Raw genomic sequence first — 24,763 nt, 5'->3', positions numbered from 1 at the left:
CTGTCCTGTGGGAAACCTGGGGGTGCTGCCTCTGCTCCTGTAGCCCTTCTGCGAGGCGGAGGGTCCCCTGTGACTCCCCCTCCTGGGCAGAGTCCTCCTGGACCTTGCTGGTCCCCAGCAGCACCCCTTTTTCTCCAACCGCGAGTTTGCCTTTGCCAAGGCTTGTTGGTGGAAATCCTTCACCGACACCCATCTGCAATCCAGCTTCCAGCGTGGGACACCTTTTGCACACATCAGGAACTCTTCCCCAGCTTCTGTGCTGCAGTGCTGACCTGTCATCCTTCTTCGTCGACCAACTCCAAAAGGTACCTCTGGGTGGTTAGTATCTCCTACTACCCCTGGACTCCACAGACACTTCTGGACTTGGTCCCCTCTCTCCACAGGTCTCCATCTTTGGTATTCCACTGCTGTTTCCCTGCAGGCCGTTCTGGGTGTCTTTTTTTTACTTCTTTTCATCCTTTGGAGTGGTTTCGGGAAATACAGTGTTTAACTCCTGCATTCCTGGACGCTGGAGGGTACTACATTACTTACCTGTGTGGTTTCCTAGTAATCCCAGCTCCCCTCTACACGTTTTACTTACCTAGGTGGGGGCCCTGTGTTCACATTCCACTTTCTTAGTATATGGTTTAGGCTCCCCCCTAGGGCTACTATTGCTATTTTACACCATTTTATAACCTTTTTTAAGCCTCTTACCTTGTATTGGCGTGTGTGTGTGTGTGTATATATATATATATATATATAGATAGATAGATAGATAGATAGATAGATAGATAGATAGATAGATAGATAGATAGATCATATTTACTTACCTCCTATTGGAGAGTTGCCTCTCTAGTATTTTCTGATACTGTGTTCCAAAAATAAAGTACCTTTATTTTTCTACAACCAAGTGTTTTCTTTCTTGTGTGTAAGTACTGTGTGACTATAGTGGTATTGATGAGCTTTGCATGTCTCCTAGATAAGTCTTGGCTGCTCATCCACAGCTACTTCTAGAGAGCCTTGCTTCTAGACAGTGCCTACACTTCAGTGAGGAGGGATACCTGGTATAAGGTGTAAGAACCTTAGGTACGCACCACATACCAGGCCAACTTTATCCCTGGAAATTTCCCTCCAAGGTGTCACACTAGCTCAGATAGATTATGTCAACAGTAATATATGTGACCCTGTTTTGATGCAGACTGAAAGAATAACATGCAAAGGTGAGCCTTAGCACTGTAAGATGTCACAGTGGTGATGGGCAGTCAGCCTAAATGGAACTCAACATCACAACTGAGTCCCAGCACTTAATTATGCATAAAGGTGAAAGTCTTAATCCTTCCCTGATTCTGTGCAAACAAGTGAAAATTATTTATGTGGTATTTGTGCTGATTTTTCTCAGCTCTCCTCACCCTGAACTGCTGACAATCGATTGAGAAAAGTCAAGTCCCAAGATTGAAATCAACTGGGTCCACAACATTTAACTACAATATATAGAGGTTGTTACCAGTTAGTTTAGCACCTTCAGAACGTTCTAAGTTAGAGGACATGCCATTTGGACATCAAAGGCACTATTTGCTATTCTCTTTGGATGGTGCTGCACATTGCAAATTAGGGCACTTGTGGGTAGATAGTCGCCCTAGTTTTGAGCAGGACTCCTGGTCGTTCACCGCAGGTGTTAACCCTAACAACCAGAGGACTGTAAAAAATTAACTGTTTCTCCACTTTGAACTTCAGCAACTGTATTCCACATTTTATAAACAAAGCCAGCTTTCATAATTTTCTGCCACGGTAACTTCACCCAGCTAAATTATCAGTAAAATATAGAAAGAATGTTTCACAATTTAAATGTTACCCACCTCTTGCACTGTACTCTCGTATTATACGTTTTTGCAAGTTAACTTCGAAACCAAGAACCACAGAGGGTACAATCTGAGGATCTCCAGCAGTACCTTACATTTCCATTAGTCTAAGACTGATGACAGTACAATTGGTTAAGCTCAGTTTCTTACCTTATTCTCCACTGAAACCAACACCATCAGATCAGGGATATTATCGTTGTTCACATCCGGTATCTTTAGTAATGGTTTCATTACAGTGTAAGTAGCACCAAAAGAACTGGGCTTCTGCCACAGTGTTTCGCCTAAAATATCAATAACAAACGTATGGTTATTGCATAGGTTGCATATGTGTCAAGCTGAGATGCTATCCGAATACTGCATTGCAATTCTATCGCCAACACCCCCTCTCCTATTTTGCATTGGTTTGTTTTATTTAGGATGATCTCAATTAAAGAACTTTTCTCCCCATTCAATGCCCAATACTGTCCACCGAAGACTCCTCAAGCCCCCGACTCCAACCTTAAATTGATGGTAGCCTTTATTTTGAAGACCTTTATATCCCCATACATTTAATTGATCATACATTTTACTTCACATATCTATGTTTAATTTTAACATTGAAATTATTTTACTTCGTTCCATTTCCTTCTTCCTACTTTCAACTGCCCCCTCTTCCAACCTTAAACTTTACCATAATGCTGTTTCACAAACCTTAATTTCATCTAAATTACATTATTATAATGCACTTATGTTAATGTGAAACCCTATTTTTATAAATATAATTTACAGTTAAAAATCTTACTGTAATTCTTATTCTAGCTCTAACACCATAATTATTTCATGTTCAGTAATCTAGTTTAGAATAATTTAAATTTGTCTCACTTTCAATCCAATTCCTAGCCCTAAATTACGATTATTATAACCGTTATTATAAACCTAATGCTAATCGTAAGCCTTATATTTTATTAAGTACATTCACTGATAACTGTAAAGGTTTTAATCTAACTTCAATTTAATTCTAAGGCTAAGCCTCATTAAAAATAATGAAATAAAAGGTCAATTATTTAGAGTAATACTAACTCTAAGATAAATACTGGGACATAAGGATTTTGAAGTGGAAAGCACCCAAATGCACGTTACACTCCATGCTGCAGGACTTAACTTGCAGTAGGCAGTAGTTATTGGCTCCAATCCCGGAGGGTATCAGTACTTATTGGGTGTGCTCAGTGTCATCTACCTCCCCTGGATACTCATAATCAACCCCTTTGACTAGATCAGATTCGGCCCTATGGCCAGACATCTCACTTTATGGGTAGTGGGTAAGAGAATGGGAATGCATGCCCCGTTATAGTGGGGTCTAAGAAAGAGGGAAAGCTATGCTGATCCTGCTGGGAGCAGTGATCTGTGATGCGCAACTGTCACAATGACCCAGCACTGCCTGTTTATGCACATATTGTGCCTACTTCATGAGACACTCGCATCCCCACTACATATTGGGCATACAATCTAAACGACCTAGTTATGCCCCACTCCACTTACATCATGGGACACTGAGCTTCTCCCCGACATATTTCATCCCCAACAGTGAACATGTTCCCATAAATTCTGCATTTCCTCCAGTGCTTAATTTGAGCCAGTGCTTTCTGGTGATTGGCACTTAATTGTCAGTAACAGGACTTATGACAGCGCTGTTTGTCTAATTTAGAGATGAGCACAACAACTATAGTTTATTAATTCAATATACACTGAAAATGACTAATACCTGGCACCCAAGCCTTTCGCAGAGCTTTGGGGTCTTGAATAGTCTGAACTGTCACGCTTGTAAGAGTGCAATGGTTAATAGTTGTGTTGTTACTGACGTTGGCAGCGCTTGCAGGGCAGGGGCAATGCACGGTGCAAGCTGCAGTGGCCTCGTGAGAAAGGCTCTGGCCCTTTTTTTTCCTTTTTTACAGATTAAGCAGTGTAAGCCGGAATGCGGCATACAAACACATGATTTCTCCCTACACAGATAACATTCCTATGTGCAAGCAAGTAGAGCACTATAAACCTGTACAAACAGCTCTTTAAACATAAATTCCTACCAGTGTGAAAATCGATTGCAGTTAAGAATTCTGGTTTGCCAATAATGAGGCATCCCGAGGGCACGACCCCGCCCAGCTGCTCGATGCCACACTCAACCAGCAGGACATCTTCAGTTACTGGCCTTTCCCACAAGGTGGTGCTGTTGGTCCCCGAGACAGCAGTCATGAAGGCACAGGGTGAGGAAAGCCCTAAAAAGTTACACAAAAGCACAAAAACAGAAACGTTTCAAGAAAAAGTGACACCTCTTAATCACCATCATGTTTTTAATAAACGGGGCCAAGGCAAAGTATTTTGATGAGTTCAATGTTGTGAGCATTATTGGTGCTGGATCTGAGGGGACAGTGACAGAGTGCTGGTCTTAGGAGTGTCACTGGTGAAGGTCTAGTCTGGTAGTGATGCACAAATTCTACCCTCACCAAGGCAGAGGCAGGTAGAGAAGATCATATTTAGTGCCTGATTACGAGTTGCTCGTTACATTCTGTCCTGAGCATACCCTGATGTTACAAATCATAAATTAGTGACAGTGGACGTAAATGGTATAAATAGGGGTTGTGTGCTGTTTGGTGTGAATGTTGGTGAAGGCATAACTGCTACATTTACCCCCAGGGTAACAAGATAAGCTGAACCTTGGAAATAGGGGCTTTGCTGTCCTGAGAAGTCATGATCTCAAGTAGTTCTCACTTTCTTCACCCCGGCCGCCTCCCCGGGCAGCTGCAGGTGCCTCCAGGAGATTGAGGGTGATTACATACGGTGGAAAGGAGGTCTCTGGCAAGAGCCCACCACCAGGATGCCATCTTCCTTTCGGTGCATCTGATTTCTACAACCATCTGTTGTAACTGGCTGGCTCCAAACCACTAGTTCCTCATCTTATGACTTATTCTGTATGCTTTTGTGGATCGCTTTAAGGTGACAGAGTTGGCGGCAATACATACACAAATACTAGCATTTATATGTTCTCATATGCATATAGAGCAGGGGTCTCCAACCAGTAGTTTGGGAGCTACTGGTAGCTCGCCATCTCCCTGAAAGTAGCTCGTGAAAGCCCGTCCCAGTGGGTCAAAGGGAGGGTCTGCGCACATTGAAGAAGATAGTGGGTCCCATTTCCAGGTCCTTGGAGTCCCAGCCAAGAAAAACCAGTGTCAGGTCCCCACACTAACACAAACACACACTGACAGTCTGCTGCACTCGGATGGTCTGCAAAATGACCACATGCTTTTACTCGCAGAGCACCAACGTTGACTAGAGATTGGTCATGTTGTGTACCTCATTATGTCAATCACAGTGTGTAAATTAACACTCGGCCATGAAAGAATTGGAGAAGGAACTAGAGTATATTTGCTTTAGTGGGGGGCTGCAAGGAGTGATCCATATTGGTAATCTTATAAGGGAAGGTCTGTACTGTAATCTTTTTGGACCTGATAATCTTTAGAGGTGTGACAAATCTTCCTAATTTGCTTTCGGACGTAAAAGGACAAATTACTACTGAAACGCAAATCCATCATTTGATGCTATATTTTAGCGCAAAATGTGTCCACTTGTCAATTTTCGATGCTGGGTTACAGTTTACACAAAAAAAGGGCAAAAAACACAACTGCCGCAAACGAGTGCTTGCATTTGTCTGTCTGCATTTATCCGGCACAACAGCTTGATTTAATTACATGAGGTGCCGTAATGCTGTAATTTTTAGTGTTATAACCATCTTACCACAAAATTACACTGGTGTAACTTAAATTTCACCCAGGCCTAGTCATATTGTAACAGTGAAAATATTCATGAGTAGCTCTGGGTGATATTCATTGACCAAAAGTAGCTCCTGTCATAGAAAAAGTTGGAGACCCCTGATATAGAGAATACAAAACAACTGTTGCATCTAGACTGAAACAACAGACACATATGATATTGTATTTAACAGTCAAACCAATCACGATTTCCAATGTTTTTTTAAGTTTTGAAGTGACATTTGTAAATGAAAGACACATGGACTAGAAAAACACAAAGGCCTTCCACAGAGGTGAATGAAGGAAATAACAAGAAATATAAAAGAGAATATGAAACCATAGGAGCACACAATGTATAAAAACATAATCTATAAAGACTGATTATATAGTCAGAACAAATCATAAAAACCTAGATACCTTCATCTGAACACGATATGTTTGGGTTGCTAGCGTTGGTAGACTTGTAAATGAAAAGCACGTCCAGGACTTTGTCTTTGTTGACGTCATTGGCTGATAAAAATGGATAAGTAACTGTTAAAATAAAAAACAGAATTAGAAATCAATTTCTAAAAATCATAGGCAAAAGGCAGATCCAAATGTAAGCTCTGCATTAAGAGCAGAGGAAAAAAGTGCATTTTTATGTATCAATTAGGGATGGGCTTAAGGAACACAAAATCCAGTCATAGGGGGTTATTACAACTTTGGAGGAGGTGTTAATCCGTCCCAAAAGTGACGTTAAAGTGACGGATATACCACCAGACGTATTATGAGTCCATTATATCCTATGGAACTCGTAATACGGCTGGTGGTATATCCGTCACTTTACCGTCACTTTTGGGACGGATTAACACCTCCTCCAAAGTTGTAATAACGCCCATAGTCTAAATATAAATCAACCTGTACGTAAATAATCAATATTAAAATGAATCCATGGACATTTTCGGTGTTTTGTTCTGTGGGTTTTAATTCAAGCCCTGGTGGACATTTCAACCTCGGCGGGCAATGCCCCAGCCCATCAGGTCACCAGAGGCCATGGCCTTCGTTCTCTTGCTGGAGGACGACCTGTCATATTCTGGGCCCCTCACCAGACCAAGAGGCATCTCACTTCCATCCATGATTTTGCGGGTGAGACACCGGCATAAAAGGAACAGACGTTTGTTAAATAGGGACAAAACAACATGGCGTCCACACTCAGCAAACTATTTTCTGCAGAAATAAACCCCCGAAGTGGGTGCTTGCTCCTGAAAAAAAGCAACCGAATGGTCTTGAAGTACTAGGAGTTTGATACAACACGTCCATGTCATCACTTTTGTTTCTGCTCGGCCTGGCAGTCCTGAACAGCAAACATATGCGTCAGAAGGTGGGACAGTCTAATGTTTCAGTCGGCGGAGCCACCCGAAGTGCTGCCTCCAGAAACCTTGTTCTCTCATACATATAAATATGATGGGCAAAATATAAAGTTGGCAGGCTCCTGTTCTGCCAGAATCGAAGTGGTGACTTAGGGCCAGATGTAGGAAGGCATTAGCGCCTCGCAAACGTCGAAAAACGCCGTTTGCGAGGCGCAAATGCCCTCACGCGATGCAGAAACACATATTGCGAGTCGATACCGACTCGCAAAATGTGTTTCAGACTCGCAAATAGGAAGGGGTGTTCCCTTCCTTTGTGCGAGTCGCACCGCAATGTAGAGTTGATTTGTGACCGCGAAAGCGGTCGCAAATCAACTCGCAGTTACCATCCACTTGAGTGGATGGTAACTCATTCGCAAACGGGAAGGGGTCCCCATGGGACCCCTTCCCCTTTGTGAATGCTCACAAGAATATTTTTTCAGAGCAGGCAGTGGTCCTATGGACCACTGCCTACTCTGGACAAAAAAACGAAACTAAAAGGTTTCGGTATTTTTTCTATTTGCAGCTCGTTTTCCTTTAAGGAAAACGGGCTGCAAAGAGAAAAAAAAAACTGCTTTATTGAAAAGCAGTCACGGACATGGTGGTCTGCTGTCTCCAGCAGGCCACCATCCCCGTGAGTGCCTAGACTCGCTATGGGGTCGCAAACTGCGACCAACCTCATAAATATTTATGAGGTGGGTCTTTGCGACCCCGTAGCGAGTCCCAGAAGGTGTCTGAGACACCTTTCTGCATTTCCTTTTGCGAGGTGCAAATTGCGAGTCGCTGGGATTCGCAATTTGCACCTCGCAAAAGGAAACCTACCTACATCTGGCCCTTAATATCTATAAAATCAGTAGATGGAAAATGGCGGTAGTGAGCACACTCACTCATTCCTTGACATGAATGGCTACAGGAGAAGGAAAAGAGATGGAGGAACCTAATATTTTCACTAAAATGTGCTCTTTTTTTTATTCAGCTTTTTTCATAACATCAAAAAGTAGCAACATGCAACATTAACTACAGTATACTAAATCAACAGTAATCCAGGAAATACAGGCTGTTTGGTCGAACATGAGTTATACCCCTGTCAAAAATCTCACTAGATTTTTTTTGTTTAACTGGCTCAATTAATGACGATTTTCCCTTAACTTCATAACTTAAGGCTCACTCTGAGGACAAAAACAATCGAAATTCGTCGCAAACACGCACCATAAATAGGATAACAACTTGTGGATAAAAATCACATTGAAAGTAGCAAAAATGTTTTTTTTTTTTTTAGATCTATGTCCAGGACAAGGTAAAGTGCTGCATTCATCGCAGCCTTACGACTCGATCATGCGTGTATATGTTGTGCATCATACTGTCAGGCTTTGGGGTGGATGGCATCAGACATGCTAACAGTGTGTTCCCAGTGGTTGTATTCACCACTAGAGAACACATCTCAAGGATGCTAGTTTTTTTACAAACATGAAATGTTTTTCTTTAACATAAAATCATATGGCACTGATTGTTTTTTTACTGTAAATCCAGGAATATTCAGTCTGTAGACAAAAATACTTTCATAATGGCAGATCATTTTGTTATGTTATGTTATCATTAAGGACCTTTAGTACAGCTTGCATTTTTATTTGCAAAACGAGCCTTTAATCCTTTCATTTATCAGCTACATTTGAAAAGGCAATGCAGCAACAAATGACCCGGTCGTAAGATCATGTTAAGTGCAGCTATACACTCTTTAAGTTACATATTACACGTTTATATTTAATTTGGCCACAATAAATTGGTGCTCGCTCTGAGAGAGACTAAAACAACTGATAATCACAAATCTCTTACCAGATCCTCAAGGAACTATTCTAATCACAGAAAACTCTGGATTGTTGTTTGTCATTCTTTTAAAATCTTGGTAAAAGCGGAAACAGAGTGCAGATATTATCCTTGGGGTAATCAGACATTTCAAGGCTATAAGTAAATTTTTCCCACAATGAGGACAGCACTGGTGGTGTAACGCAAGCCCAATGGTGCTGGAGGTGCTCCAACCATTCAATGGACCCCAAACCCCAACTCTTTTGGTGGCCATTATTCAACTAAAGGCCAATGAATATCTGTGAGATACATAAGACTGAGGGTTCCCTCATCATATTTTGAGGGGAGGCGGCATAATTTTGCATTACGCCATTGGGACAGCATAATTTAGGGATCTAGCATGTGAGGAAACGCCAGCACTGTTTTGACACTTAAGGAATGTGGTTGAAGTAGTTAGTATAAGATAAAGTGATACCCCGGGGTATAAAATGGTTGACTGTCAATCCCTGTGGAAATGGTACCAAAGATGGCACTGCAGCAAATCCTTTCCAGAAGTACGGAAGTTGTATTTGCTAGAGATTGTGAGTGAGGTACTTTTCTTGCATATGCTTTATGCAGTACACTTGGTATGTGTTTGGCCATATGGCAGATCTGTGCAGCAACAAAAGGTGAAGATAAGTTTGGCCCTCCCCATGACCTACTTTTTAAGGTTTGCTTAGGTATTAGGGATTAACAATATTTCTCGATTTCCCTTTATCTTCACAATGCACTTTTGGTTTGAATAGTGTAGAAAATTGGGGCTGTGGCTTTTGATTGTTACCCTCAACTCCCCTTTTGTACTAAGAGACTAAAAAGAAACTATGCAAAAAAATACTCAAATTGCATAAGTGATGATAGTATCCAGAAAAAGTCTCCTAAACTGCTTATCTTTTGATAAGTGATAATAATTCATCAAAAAAGTTTGTGTTGCATCTTTGGAAAATTATAATGAAGTCCTACAAAGATGAGTGATGTGTTTGTCAAAACCATGTCCGGATTCAAGTTGGACAGAGGATCCCCAACTACTAGAAGCTGTACCCATAGTGATCTGTAATGCATGAAATCCGGTTGATTGTGACGAAGTACAAAATGATAAGCACAGGCAGTTGCATGTGCTATAAAGGTCTTTATCATTCACTGCTTGTGTTCCCACTAATGGTAGTCCATAGTTAACAAACCCAACTTATACAATGTTCTCAATCCTCATCAAATCAAGACCCGCGTGTTGGAGCTCAATGGAATTAAGATGTTGACATCCCCTTTACTATTAAACCAGGATTTCCCTACTCTTACATTCTGCATGCAACAAGACATTAAGGTGTTGACAGTTATCAAAAGCTCCATTCACTTAAAATAACATAAAAGTTTAAGAACAGTACAAAGGTCTAAACCTTTGACATCGTACTAGGATTAACTCACGTTTTTCAAACTCAAAATTAGAGGCATTTTAGTCAGTTCCACCTAGAAGAATTGACTTCAATCTGAGATATTTATGCAGTGTCTCCTATTCTAGAGGTGACCAGTTTTGTAGAAATTCCGACAGTCTTTCTGATTTTTGAGACCACTGCCATTTGAGGAACAACGGACTAACCTTATTTGCAGCCTAAACATTAGGCAGTGTTTGGATACAAAATTCCACACAAACTCTTTGGCTATGAAAAACCCTTAAAGGTAGTCATTTGACTGGAAATAAGTGCTTGTTATGTTTTATTTGGTTTCTTTAATGCAGTACTTCTGAATGAAAACAAGTTGTCAATGTGCCAATATAGCCAGAGAGGCACTGAAAAATATTTCGGTTTCTAGACGTTCACTGTTTGCTTATGGCACATGCGACGGGAAGGGAATGTAGCCTTCTGCTATGTTTTAGGATGAATGGGCATTGCCCCACAGAAGAACCACTGTTATGATGTTGAGCATACTATATGAATCTACAGCATGGAAATTACAATTTCATTGAGCTTTGTAATTCACGTATCGCTTTTTAAACTTTTGATTAAATGCAAATTAACTATCTTAGATTGAATGTGTTGATTCTTTTATTTGAGTTGTAGAGCTGGATGGGGTCACTGGAGTCTGCTTAACCGTGTAACCTTAAAAGTGTATAACAGATGCAGCAGTTGGGAACGACCTGCAAAACGGTTTTAGATTTGCAGCTGTATAGGAATGCTGTGATAATGAGATACAAAGCCACCACAAACTTCATCATGCAATTCCAAAAGGTTACAAATCTCTACAATTTCTGCACACTGTAGGTTAAAACCTCCCAGTTTGATATACAGTCATGAAATACGCAGATTTGTATAATGTTATTTAATAAAGAGCATTTGTAATTGTTTTTATATATTGCTTACCCGACTAAGCATTGCAGTGCTTTTCGGCAAGTAGCACGCTACTCCATAACTCAAAAGGATTAGTGGTGCATTAGTATAGGGAAATTTAAGTACCATATTAATATGAGTTAATTTGATCAGAGGATATGAGAGTTTGTTAGTTGGATTGTATTTTTTGCCAAAAAATAAATTCTCCTATTTTTAGAATAATTTTTCAGCAAAATTTCTAAAAGTTTCTTTTACAATTTCGAATGAGAATACACAAATTCAGTTCAAGAGAGTACATCTTATCGAATTCCCAATTCTCATTTTTGTGATTTGATGACATTTCTGATATAAGAAGAGTACTAATCCTTTTGTTCTTTCAAAAGACTATGGAAACACACTCCTTAACTGTCATCTGCAAACAATTCCCCTTCTTCAAGGAGTGAAACCAGCACATCCTCTTCCAAGCTGAAAGGAATATTTATTTCCCCATTAGCTCCAGAACAAACAATCTGAGGTTTAACGCCAACCTGCAGGAGACACCATCAGGATCTTATTTCCACAAGGGCATGGTGGGAGAGACACCTGAAAGAGTATGGTGTCTGTAAAGCATCAATGATACTTTTTGGGAGAAAGGATAGCTGGAGATGAGGTGCTCAGCCACCCACAAGGACTCCAGGCACCTCAAAGGAAAGTGCCCTCAGCTGCAAGATAAAAAAGTAATTTTCCTTAAAGAATGGTTTACAATTAGATAGAGGAGCTTAAGCACAGACCGTATCCAGAGTCTCATCTTCAGTAATGCATTGGTCAACATAACCTTTCTGTGATCCTCATCTTTGAACATGATACATGTATAGGTAAGCAAGAATGTTACCTGGCAAATAAAAGAGTACATTGATGATGTAGTACATTAGCATAGAGGCTTCTGAAGGTGAAGGCCTTGGCTTAAATGAACCAGATACTGCAATGTAAGGACAGTAGCTCGTTTTTACAATTTAAGAGTTCCAGCCCTGCGGGTTGTAGTTCCAAGTAAAGGAACACAAGAACTGTATCTGAGAGCTACTGGAGTTCTCAATATTAGGCTAAGAATCTTTGTCACAAGAGAGCGATGTCTTCCCAAGATGCATGTAGGATGCCAGCCGACAAGCATAAATCATATCAATGACCAGTGCACACACTGAAAAATGTTAGTGTTTTTAACCTTTAAATTCCCACAGTAAACCATTAATCCTTTCTTTTATGTATTATATATTTTGGTATTTTGGATTGGGCCATTGTGTTGGCTTGTGACTATTTTGGAGAATCAGAATACAGTTCACAAGATCTCAGATTCTACCTAGTGAAAATAATGACCCTTTTAAATAATGCATTGTGTTGATGAGCCATCTTTAAAATTTTATGATAAACATTCATGCTATGTTGGGACGGAAAAGTCCCTTCCATGGTTGAGCAATGTGCACCGCTATCAGGAGTGCTCTAGGTGCAATAATACCCCTGTATCCCTGTGTTGAAACTGGTCCATTTTGCAGGGTCATCCCCAAACGTTTTGCCTCCTTCCTCCTATTCTTCTGACTTGTTTTTGTTGGTTTTAGGATTCTGGGCACTTTACCACTGATAACCAGTGCTAAAGTGCATATGCTCTCTGTCTAAATTGTATTGGTGATTGGTTTATCCATGATAGGCATATTTGACTTATTGGCACGTCCCTTGTAAAGTGCACTATGTGTGCCCAGGGCCTGTAAATCAAATGCAACTAGTGGGCCTGAAGCACTGACTGAGACACTGCAGTGGCAGGTCTGAGAGATGTTTACAGGGCTATTCATGGGTGGCAGTGTGTGCAGTTTTAAACTGCCAGTTTGACCTGGCAAGCAAACCTTCCCTTTTACTACATGCAAGTCATTCCTAAGAAAGGGCCTACGTGGCCCCATGGGCAGGGTACATTGTCTTTCAAAGGTAGGACATGTACTGTTGTGTTTTACATGCCCTGATAATGAAATACTGCCAAATTCGTTTTTCACTATAGCAAGGCCCATCTCTCCCAATGATTAACATCGGAATTGCTTTTAAATATTTTTTAAGGCAGTTTCGCATATGGAGCAGATAGAGATTTGGTGTTTGGGGTCTCTGAACTCACAATTTAAAAATACATCTTTTGGTGAAGTTGTTTTTTAGATTGTCTGTTTGAAAATACCACTTTTAGAAAGTGGGTATTTTCTTACTTAACCATTCTGTGCCTCTGCCTGGTTGCTGAATACACATCTGGGTCAGACTGAGAGTTGGGATGTTTGTGAATTCACTCTAGACAGTGATACAAAGAGAACTAAGGAGTTTACTGCATATCCTGATGTGTCTTCCAGAGCTAGAGTGGAGGGAGGAGCTGGGACCTGCGCTTAAAATGGCTGTGCCTGCCCTCACAAAATACAATCTCCAACCCCCAAGTGTGTGTCTGGGGCAGGGCAAGGAAGAGGCAGGGTCTTGTGCACTACAAAGACTTTCCTTTAAAGGTTGCCTACTTCAAAGGCAGAAATGAGTGTAAGTGGTGGACCCAAAACCCCAGACTTTTAGATTACTTCTAGATCAAGAAGAACCTCTCCCAAGGAGAAGAGCTTGATGCTTAAGGAGGACCTGCCACTCTGCCTGTTGCTTTGCTATGCTGGCCGGCTGTTTCTACTTTAAGTGGGAAATGACTGGACTTTGCTTTCTGAAAAACAGTTTGTGAAGTCTCTCCAAGGGCTTGGACTGAGCTTGCCCCCGTTCTGAAGTCTCAGGGACATCAAAGATTTCATCTGCCAGTGCCCTTCTGCTGAGTCCTGGCTTGCTAAGTGGTGCCAAATCCAGTCCCTAGGCCCTTAGAAGTGGAAGCTGGTAACCTGCTAGGGAAAATCCATGCACCGATGTGTGCATGTCAGAAAAATCAACGCAGCGCCTGTCCCACTGCTGAAACATTGACGCAGCGCCTTTTCTCAACGCAGACCCTTCGCGCAGCGCATCCGAATTTTCCACCTATCGACCCTGGGCGTCAAAATCTTCCATATCATCAAACAGACTTGGGGCTACTTGACCAGAAATCAACGCATCCCTTCCCTGCAAGGAAAGAATTGAAGCCCGGCCTCACTTGTGAGTAAGGAATTGACAAATCGCCTGCTTTTCCAACGCTTGCTCGTCCTTGCAGCTTTATTTTTGACGCATACCAGGTACTTTGTGCTAAAACAAAGCATCCATTGATGACTATGAATTAACACTCTTTTTACTTTAAAAATACATATCTCTGCTTGTGTATGGTGGATTTTTGTCGTTTTGGTCTTGTTTGATTTAGATAAGTATTGGCTTTTTTTTTCTAACTGGTGTGGAGTCCTTTTGTGGTGTTTTCACTGTGTTATTGTGTGTGTTGGTACAAATACTATACACATTGCCTCCGAGATTTAGCCTGACTGCTTGTGCCAAGCTACCAAGGGAGTAAACAGGAGTTACCTGAGCTGGGTATCTCCCTTACCCTGACTAGAGTGAGGGTCCCTACTTGGACAGGGTGTAAAGTGTATGCCAACTAGAGACCCTATTTTTAACACCCTGGTGCAGAATTTTTGTCATTTGTGAAAACAGATCATGCATTTGCAATCCATGAGACAGGTCTGTGTCATGGTGCAGTCTTGCTGGACCAGCAGGGGCACACAAAATACTACCCTCATAGTGGTAAAATAATACTGCCCTTTCCAAGGCCTAAGAAGCGAGAGCACAATTGTGGTAGCATGATTGGCAGAGTGAACAGGCCTTTTAACCAATGTCACTGGAGTGGGGACTAAAAGCCGACTCAAGTAAAGTTCCACTGCTGTGTACTTAACTCACCCTTGGCCTACATTATGTTAGTACCTAGCGCTGTGCAGCGTACGTGTTTGCGCGTGGTAATGTATGTGTGCCAGTGTGTGGTGCTGTACGTGGGGGTCTGTGAGGTCTATGATGGAACTCAAGGCCTTGGAAAGACACATGAAGAAGCCATCTCAAACAGGATTGAGAATTGTCTGCATTCCTGAGAGCTGGGCAGGACACACATATTGCAGGAAGATGGAGGCAGGCTCTTCTGTGCACTTCAAAAAGTCTCTGATTATGGAAATGTCACTGGTCAGTGTGGACTGGACACACTGTCAGAGAGATGATAGTGCTGATAAGGGAAATTCTGCAGATACAGGGAATCATAAAGAGCAGGGCTGGGTCTATTGTAAGGTTTCGCTAGGTATATATTAGTAAGCCGACATCCAGGTGTGATTCCCTAATCACTCCTCTGGCCTGTAATGTACGGCTATCAAGACTGGATTTGCTCCTTCTGTGATAGACTGCGCCCTGGACAAACGTCAGGGCAGAGGAGTGGGCCCGTCAAAGGAAGCAACACCCAAAGTACTAATTTTATAACTGAAACACTGAATCACATATTTGTCTGAAAACAGATTATAAAAAGATAAGCTTGAGTATTCCAATGTGTCAAACTGCATGGAGAGGCTCAGCATGACTTCTGCCTGTTGTGACCAGGAATGGGGACTAGGGTCTGCTAGACTCCATGCTGTGTAAGTGAACATCACCAGCATGAGCCTGCCTGCTGAGACCAGAGGACCCTCTGAGGAGGAGGGCAGCACTTTGAGGGAGTGAGGTCCAATGGGTTTCCTATCGAGTAGACCTCTTAAGTGAACCATGTGGCTCACTGTCCATTTTTGACCATAGTACCTAGCGGGCCATCAGCATGTCTGCTGCTGAAGTCAGCAACCCCATATGCCAGGTGGGTGTGTGGAGCAGATTAAGGGAGTTTTTTTGTCTAGTGCATCGCAGTGATTTCAGTGGGCCATAGCCCTGTTTGCCACTGTTAACAACGGCCATATGTCAGCTGGGGGCAACAGAGGAGAGAGAGGGCTGTCACCCTTGTGTGGTGTGAGAAATTGTGGCATAGTGAGTTGTGACCAGCATAACCATAGCATCTACTTTGCCATTAGAAACAGGAAGCCTCCAAAGACCTGCAGCCGAAACAGGAGGACTTACCGCACAATGAGAGAAGAGCTGCTGACATCCAGCTGCTTTACCTGCAGTGATCAAACTACTGCTCATCGCCCAGTATCTTCTCACGTTGACTGCAAAGCCGAATCGTTGGACAGCTCAAGGTCACTTCCAAGACCTGGATCTTCCATACCACAACTCCACAAGGAGCAGGTAAGATTGATCACGGGGCTTCAAGCCTTTGGGAGGGTAACTTTCTATGACTATAGCTCTATAGTGCAAAGGCACTTTGACTTTGAAAGCCATTGTGGAATTTTTAAGACCCATATTCACTAGCTGGTCCTAGCCTTACTGCTGTCTCATGTAGAAAAATCACAGCCATTAAACAGGGTAGTAGGACTCAGGACCATGCACAGACAAAGCTAGAGTGCTGGCCTTACGTAGATTATGTATATTATTGGTCATGTGTCGCATTTCACTTTGTTTTTGTATTTAAATCTATCTTTTTTCATAAAACAAGTATATGGTTGGACATCATTCACTGGGGTTGCTGAGCGTATCTGGAGTATTGTGCTCATATAAACCTTGCACCAACTTCCTCCTTCCATGACCCCTCCACCCCCAACCAGAGAAGCCTTGGACAGATCATTCTCAACCACTGAGCGTCAAGTACTGAAGAGGTAATACTTGTCCCAGTTACTGAGGTCCCATAGTAAGTTGGGCCATGGGACATCAGGAGTAAACAACCTCAACCCCCACGGATGGCCTAGTACCTCCGGCTTGTAAAACATCATTTATAATTATTTAACTTTTCAAGAACATTATTGTAGGAAGTTGGCTCTGTATATACTATTTCAAAATAAGAAATAGTGTGCACAGAGTCCAAGGGTTCCCCTTAGAGGTAAGATAGTGGCAAAAGTAGATCATTCTAATGCTCTGTTTTGTGGTAGTGTGGTCTAGCAGTAGGCTTATCAGAGGGTAGTGTTAAGCATTTGTTGTACACACACAGGCAATAAATGAGAAACACACACTCAAAGACTTACTCCAGGCTAATAGGTTTTTATATTGAAAAATATATTTTCTTCGTTTATTTTAAGAACCACAGGTTCAAGATTTACAGTTAATACTTTAAATGTAATGTACTTCACTTAGATACTTTAGGAACTTTGAATGAAAGCAATATCACATATAGTCTTTGTAAAAATGGCAATAAGCTATTTTCAAAGTGGACACTGCAAAAATCAACAGTTCCTGGGGGAGGTAAGTAAAGGTTAGTATTGAAGGTAAGCAAAACACTTACAAGTCTCATGTTTGGGGCATAGGCAGCCCACCGTTGAGGGTTCAAGGCAACCCCAAAGTTACCACACCAGCAGCTCAGGGCCGGTCAGGTGCAGAGGTCAAAGAGGTGCCCTAAACACATAGGCGCCTATGGGGAACAGGGGTGCTCAGGTTCCAGTCTGCCAGCAGGTAAGTACTTGTGTCCTCGGGGGGCAGACCAGGGGGGGGGGGGGTTTGTAGAGCACCGGGGGGGGACATGAGAAGGCACACAAAGTACACCCTCAGCGGCACAGGGGCGGCCGGGTGCAGTGAGTAAAGCAGGCGTCGGGTTTTAGATTGAAAACAATGGAGGGACCCAGGGGTCACTTCAGCGGTGCAGGCAGGCACGGGGGGCTCCTTAGGGCAGCCACCACCTGGGCTAGGCAGAGGGTCACCTGGGGGTCGCTCTTGCACTGAAGTTCGGTTCCTTCAGGTCCTGGGGGCTGCGGTGCAGTGTTGTTTCCAGGCGTCGGGTCCCTTGTTACAGGCAGTCGCGGTCAGGGGGAGCCTCTGGATTCTCTCTGCAGGCGTTGCTGTGGAGGTTCAGGGAGGTCGTCTCTGGTTACTCACGGGCTCGCAGTCGCCAGGGAGTCCTCCCTGAGGTGTTTGTTTTCTGCAGATCGAGCCAGGGGCGTCGGGTGCAGAGTGTGAAGTCTCACGCTTCCGGCGGGAAACGTGCAGTCTTTGAAAGTTGCTTCTTTGTTGCAAAGAAGTTGCAGGTTTCTGAACAGGGCCGCTGTTCACAGGAGTTTCTTGGTCCTGTAGTCCAGGGCAGTCCTCTGAGGCTTCAGAGGTCGCTGGTCCCTGTCGGATGCGTCGCTGGAGCAGGTCTTTTTTAAGTTGGAGACAGGCCGGTAGGGCTGGGGCCAAATCAGTTGTCGTCTTCCTCCTTCTCTGCAGGCTTGTAGGTCAGCAGTCCTTCTTCTTTCTTCAGGTTGCAGGAATCTGATTTCCTGGGATCTGGGGAGCCCCTAAATACTGAATTTAGGGGTGTGTTTAGGTCTGGGAGGGCAGTGGCCAATGGCTACTGTCCTTGAGGGTGGCTACATCCTCTTTGTGCCTCCTCCCTGTGGGGAGGGAGCCCATCCCTAATCCTATTGTGGGAATCCTCCAAAGTCAAGATGGAGGATTGCTCAAGGCAGGGGTCACCTCAGCTCAGGACACCTTAGGGGCTGTCCTGACTGGTGGGTGACTCCTCCTTGTTTTTCTCATTATCTCCTCCAGCCTTGCCGCCAAAAGTGGGGGCAGTGGCCGGAGGGGTGGGCATCTCCACTAGCTGGGATGCCCTGGGGCGCTGTAACAAAAGGGGTGAGCCTTTGAGGTTCGCCGCCAGGTGTTACAGTTCCTGCAGGGGGAGGTGAGAAGCACCTCCACCCAATACAGGCTTTGTTCCTGGCCACAGAGTGACAAAGGCACTCTCCCCATGTGGCCAGCAACTTGTCTGGTGTGTAGCAGGCTGGCAGGAACTGGTCAGCCTACACTAGAAGTCGGGTAGGTACTCAGGGGGCATCTCTAAGATGCCCTCTTGGTGTATTTTACAATAAATTGCACACTGGCATCAGTGTGCATTTATTGTGCTGAGAAGTTTGATTCCAAACTTCCCAGTTTTCAGTGTAGCCATTATAGAACTGTGGAGTTCGTGTTTGACAGACTCCCAGACCATATACTCTTATGGCTACCCTGCACTTACAAAGTCTAAGGTTTTGCTTCGACACTGTAGGGGCATAGTGCTCATGCACATATGCCCTCACCTGTGGTATAGTGCACCCTGCCTTAGGGCTGTAAGGCCTGCTAGAGGGGTGACTTACCTATGCCACAGGCAGTGTGATGTTGGCATGGCACTCTGAGGGGAGTGCCATATCGACTTAGTCATTTTCTCCCCACCAGTACACACAAGCTGTGAGGCAGTGTGCATGTGCTGAGTGAGGGATCCCTAGGGTGGCATAAGACATGCTGCTGCCCTTAGAGACCTTCCCTGGCATCAGGGCCATTGGTACCAGGGGTACCAGTTACAAGGGACTTGCCTGAGTGCCAGGGTTGTGCCAATTGTGGAGACAAAAGTACAGTTTAGGGAAAGAACACTGGTGCTGGGGCCTGGTTAGCAGGGTCACAGCACACTTTCAAATCATAACTTAGCATCAGCAAAGGCAAAACGTGAGGGGGTAACCATGCCAAGGAGGCATTTCCTTACAATTATGCTACATGTACTAATAGTCAGCTTTTAATATTAATCTTGAGATGTTATGAAGTGCGTGTCCCCGTTGTGAGAAATGTTGTCCGGCTAATATTCTGACTATTTCTGGACCGAAATGGTGTAAGGTTGCCACATTATTAAGTAAACGGGTGTGTTTGGTCTCATCCACGCATGGACTTTGGAGCAATTGTTGATTGGTATGAAATATGCAATCGAACAAAAAGGATTTTTTTAGTTTAACCTATTATATATTTTGTTTAATTTGGGGAACGAAGGAATAGGGAAGAGAAGAAAGAAAAATACTGGTCATACTTTAAAAGCACACAGTATTAATCTTCACAACAGAGCAAAAACAATAGCCACTAAGTAAAACGGGAGGCGTACGGAGATTTTAATTAAAATGTTAGATTGTTTGGAATTCTGTGTCATTTGGCATCGAGTTGTTTACATTCTAGATGCCTGGTGGCCTTGGTGTATTGGCTAATCCCTTGTTTTCTTTTGCTGTGGCTTGTAATAGCTGAGTTGAAGATATTTCTTGATAAAGTGTGACCATGAGCAGTGGAGAGAGTTGACTGTGATTCGAGTTAGTGTTCATATGAATAGTGTGAAAGGAAAGGTGATGACAATATGGGACAAGAGAGACTTAAGACAGAGAAGTCCGCAACAGGTTCGCGATCCATGTTGTAAAGCAAGGATTAGGACCACCAAGGGCGTGTGCCTGAATGCATTTATAATATTAGCCATTGATCAATTGAAGATTCTTTTCCAAAGGCAAATGGAGTTCATAGTGAAAATTTTACAAATAATGAAACGTACCCCAACAGTTCATTATCCCCCAACATGATCAGGACCAAAGAAAGGCACAAGGACAACGGCTGAGAATCAAGGGCGTAGAGGTTTCAGGTACCTGTAGTATCTTTATGACGTATCCAGCTGGGCATAAGTTTTTACTTTTAATGAGCTGGCCATGAAATCTCGTCTTGCTTGGCTTCCACGTGTGGCGTTTTCAATTCTTTGCGGGGCTGGGGAGTGAAGTTTCTCCCTGTTGTGCCACACTATCATAGATAGCCCCTCCCCGCTCCAGGCAGGCAACATGACTGCTGCCGGTGAGGAATGTTATTTTGTCACCAAAATATACAACCACGGTCTGAAGAGATATGTGTGCAATGGTGACCAAGATGCCATATACATTTCAATTAGATTTTTTCTAAACATTCGAGAATGCTGAAAATGTGATAAAGTTGATAAATGTTAATAGTGTGGTTTAGTGTACTTTCATTATTTTTGGCAATAAATTGGGAAATATTAATGTGCATTTTTCACCAGTTTCCACCGTTTTTTAAATGTTTTTTCTCCACGCTTTACCTTTTCGTAGACAGAAATGTAAAAATATCAATAATTATTTTCACACATTTTCCCAAAGATCTGGACTGTCTCGACTCGTGATTTTCGACCATTACTAGCCGAGGCTCTTCTAGAAGCCAGGAATCACAGGTCCATCGCTACACGTTTTCAACCAACTACTCATGGGACGTTCCTGCCACACTTCGGTTCACGTTTGTGTAACACTTCTTATTTGTGGTAAAAACTGACCACTTCACTTTGGGCAACTTGAAAAAAAAACCCGATTTATTAATATAGTTAGTGCCTCAAGTTTACTTTTAGCGACAGAGGGCTGATTCACTAAAGTTTTCTCACATGCAGTGACATTTTAAGAAACGGGTGATTTTCTTCACTTTTATAGCTGTTCATTAGGTAATCGGCTTTTACGAATGAAGCTATTTTTCTAACGTGTCATATAAAGCTCTTTATTGCCAACTTGCAGCATACCGAAGGGCACTTCTCTTTTCAGCATAGCCATTCTGAGCATAAAAAATGAGGCTTTAACAAACTCCGATTAACAAGTCCACAATCACTGCGAGCTACGTAACCAACTTCCTCTGTCTCATTCTCGGGGAAACAGAGGGAAAGTGTGAGAACAGTCACACACTACATTCAACCTATGGAGCAGAGGTCTTCAAACTGGGGGGCGGGCCCCCTAGGGGGGGCCAACTGATCCTGGGGGGGGCGCCAGACTCTGGCCAAAAGAAGCATTATACAGATAACAGGCCTTTGTTTTGAGCAGAAGCATGTTATTGCATTTAAAAAAAGGTAACAGTACTTAACTGCAATGTTTAAATAGGCTTAGACATATTTAAACAGTGCCATCCTTATAAAATAATTGTGAAAAATTCTGAGGGGGGCCCAAGGATTTTTATTTTCCAACTGGGTGGGCGCGGCATTAAAAAGTTTGGGGACCACTGCTTTAGAGGAATACACCTACGGAATTAGTGTTTGGCATACCGTGTGAAAAGAAAATGTCTTCCAGAGCAACAAAGCGCTCCGCCTTGGTAAGAACTTCTGCGGCTTCAGCGCAAAACAAGAGCGAAAACACACAACTCAAGGGCATGGCAGCCAACTTTAATTCAACTGTTCACTCGAGGGCATTAACCCTGCCTTCCTCCTTCCGCTGCAAAGACCTCGGCTGGAACTTAAAGCCCATAAATAAAAAATAGAAAACGTTCTTCAGTTGTCGTTAGGCCTACACCGGAGTGGACAGCTCTGGAAAAAAAAAATCCAAAGCAGTCGGTTCCTACAGTTACCCCCATTATCCGAATTAAGAGGTCACTCCTAATTAGGGCCTAATTGTAGCCTGACCATGAGGACGCTTTGCAATGATCAGCTTAATCCCCACAGTGGCCCTCTTTCTCAATGGTCACAGTTTGTTCTTAGGTCCGCAAAGTGAAAACAAACTAGCTTTTTGTTTCTTGCTTTTGCATTTAAGCGGGAGGTTTCTATGCTGGACAAGTAGTACAAAAAATTAAAATTATGTCGAAAACATTGCTTTCAGAACAATTTGTGATTGTATTTTTTGACTAAACAACAAACATTTTAGTATTCACTGCAGGATTGACTGGTTTCCACCTCTCTTGTAATTGATTTTTTCATAGAGCAATGTCAATTGTATTATTCTGTTAAACAGTGGTAGGACAGCTCACGTTGGGCAACAGAGTGGCAACTTTCTAAAAGTTATTTTGCTTAAAAGGGACATGAAATTCAACTTGACTATAAAGACGAGTTTAAGGAAACAATTTGTTTGATACATTGAAGTACCAATTTTAGTAGTCCCATTCAGAAACTACCACAGCTGAGTTGTCAGCGTGTGACCGTGTACTCACCGTTGGGGCTACTATCCTTGCTCCAGTAAAAATGTCAAGTTAGGGTTTTTTACTGTTAGGACATATAAAAACACATATCCTATTTTTAATATACACCACCCTGCCTTAAGACTCAATAGGCCGGCTGTAGGGGTACCATATGGTGGGCTGGACTTTGTCATCACTTTAAATGGCAAAGTCGAGTTTAACAGTTTAAACTGTCCTGCCAGTCTACAGTGGAAGTCTGAGAGGCATGCTTTCCTGTTCCAGGGAGGCACAATAGGTGTTGCAGCCCTTGGTTGGACACACTAACTTACTGGTCCTGGGTTGCCCTGGTACCATATATTAGGGACTTATAAGTTAATTTATGTCAACTGGGTATAAGCCAATCAAACATATATACGTTTAAGGGTCAAAGCACTGGCATTGAGGTTTGGTTAGCAGGCTTCAGTGCAATGGCAAAGTCAGAAAATCAGCAGTAGCAGTCCAAAGCTTTGGGGGTGATCATGCAAAAAGAAGCATTTCCTCTCTCTACATAATTTTTTAAGATAGCTGGTAGGACAGCTCAAGTGTCATCAAACACTCAGTGCTAAGATCTGTGTCCAACACAGAGGTCACAAGCTTGAGTCCTGTCTTATTATCAAACTGGGAAAATTCCAACAATACGTGTGACTTTTTATTGGGAGCACATCTGAAGGATCCAGTCTAGAGGCCTGGCAGTTTGGCTCATTTGCAGACCAAGGGGAGAAACTTGGTTGAGATTTGAGGCCGTTTAAACAGCGATCCCCTTACTGAGGCACTCAAACTTCAAAAGAAGGAATCCCTCCCCTCAAACGTGTATAATCTCCTGAACATGGAAGCATCAGTTATAATACTAATTCAATTAACTTGCCATGTGGATTTAGCCATCTTAAATAAACTGTACCTTGTTGCACTGCTAAATGCCCCCAAAAAGGAAGGTAAACATTCCTATACTCCCCACCAACCATATTCTGGAATATGGGTAGATTTCCCAGTGCTTAATCTGAGCCGATGCATGCCACTAGGGTGCAGCAGCCCTTATTTCTAGGGACTGTTACTTCTTTCCCGCATCAGATGTTTATCAAGAGCAAGAAAGGGGAAAACATAGTGTTCGGAAAGACAGAAGAGGAAGACGGCAAAAGCAACCCAGAAGGAGAAAACAATAGAAGAGCAAGCAAGCTGTTTTTTTTAATAATTATACATTTATTGGTCACTGGCTGCTACAGTAAAACTATCTACTCAAAATTCACACAAGACACCTATGGGGAATGCCACTGGATTATGTAGGTTCATTTAGGATCGTTCCAAAAAGTGGCTATTTTCGAGCCCAGCTTACTTTGAAAAGATTGTACAGATTTAATTGGTATGGAGGTATAAAGTGGGAAGAGGTGAATTGCTCAGTGTCCTGCTCACCTTTTAGAAAGGTTTCCACACCACATGCATCAGTAAACTCCTTTTTCAATACAGTTAAACACATACATTAGTGATCAACTGCAGCCTATTTTTTTATGCTGATAGATTGCTATCATAATTACTTCTAGTAATGATTTGGAGCTGCCCATCAGCTAGAACACCGTGGGTGGAGGTCTGCACCAAAATCTTACATGTCACTGGCTTCCTGGGGCTCTCCGGGTGGTGAAAAATGGGGAGTGCCATTATTCATTTCATTAACCCACCTAGTGCTCTTACTGGCTAAGTGGCCCATCACTATGCACTGGAAGACCTCAATGCTCACTGGTGTGGAATACTAGCAGAGGGTGACTGTCCAATGTGGACTGGCTGCTGCTTGTGCCACAAAGAAGTACGGGGCCTATGAAAGCATCCCACTGTGGCAGATTGGGATGTTTTATTCCCTACGCTTCAGGGCACCCCCAAGAGGATGATGAGGAATCGGCTTC

At 42.8% G+C, this 24,763-nt stretch overlaps 1 protein-coding gene across 1 annotated transcript in view; it reads right to left on the bottom strand.

The window, feature by feature from the left end:
• The window catches only part of FAM234A (family with sequence similarity 234 member A), a 318,557-nt gene that overhangs the window by 194,722 nt on the left and 99,072 nt on the right, over window positions 1-24,763 (bottom strand). The window contains exons 3-5 of the mRNA XM_069210403.1: window positions 6,035-6,148; window positions 3,899-4,087; window positions 1,989-2,119 (exon numbers count right to left, since the gene is read on the bottom strand). Of these exons, the coding sequence (XP_069066504.1) occupies window positions 1,989-2,119; window positions 3,899-4,087; window positions 6,035-6,148 (434 nt within the window). The remainder of the gene's footprint in view (window positions 1-1,988; window positions 2,120-3,898; window positions 4,088-6,034; window positions 6,149-24,763) is intronic.

The sequence above is a fragment of the Pleurodeles waltl genome, chromosome 10 (assembly GCF_031143425.1).
Source record: "Pleurodeles waltl isolate 20211129_DDA chromosome 10, aPleWal1.hap1.20221129, whole genome shotgun sequence".
NCBI lineage: Eukaryota > Metazoa > Chordata > Amphibia > Caudata > Salamandridae > Pleurodeles > Pleurodeles waltl.
This window is presented reverse-complemented; position numbering and strand designations above follow the sequence as displayed.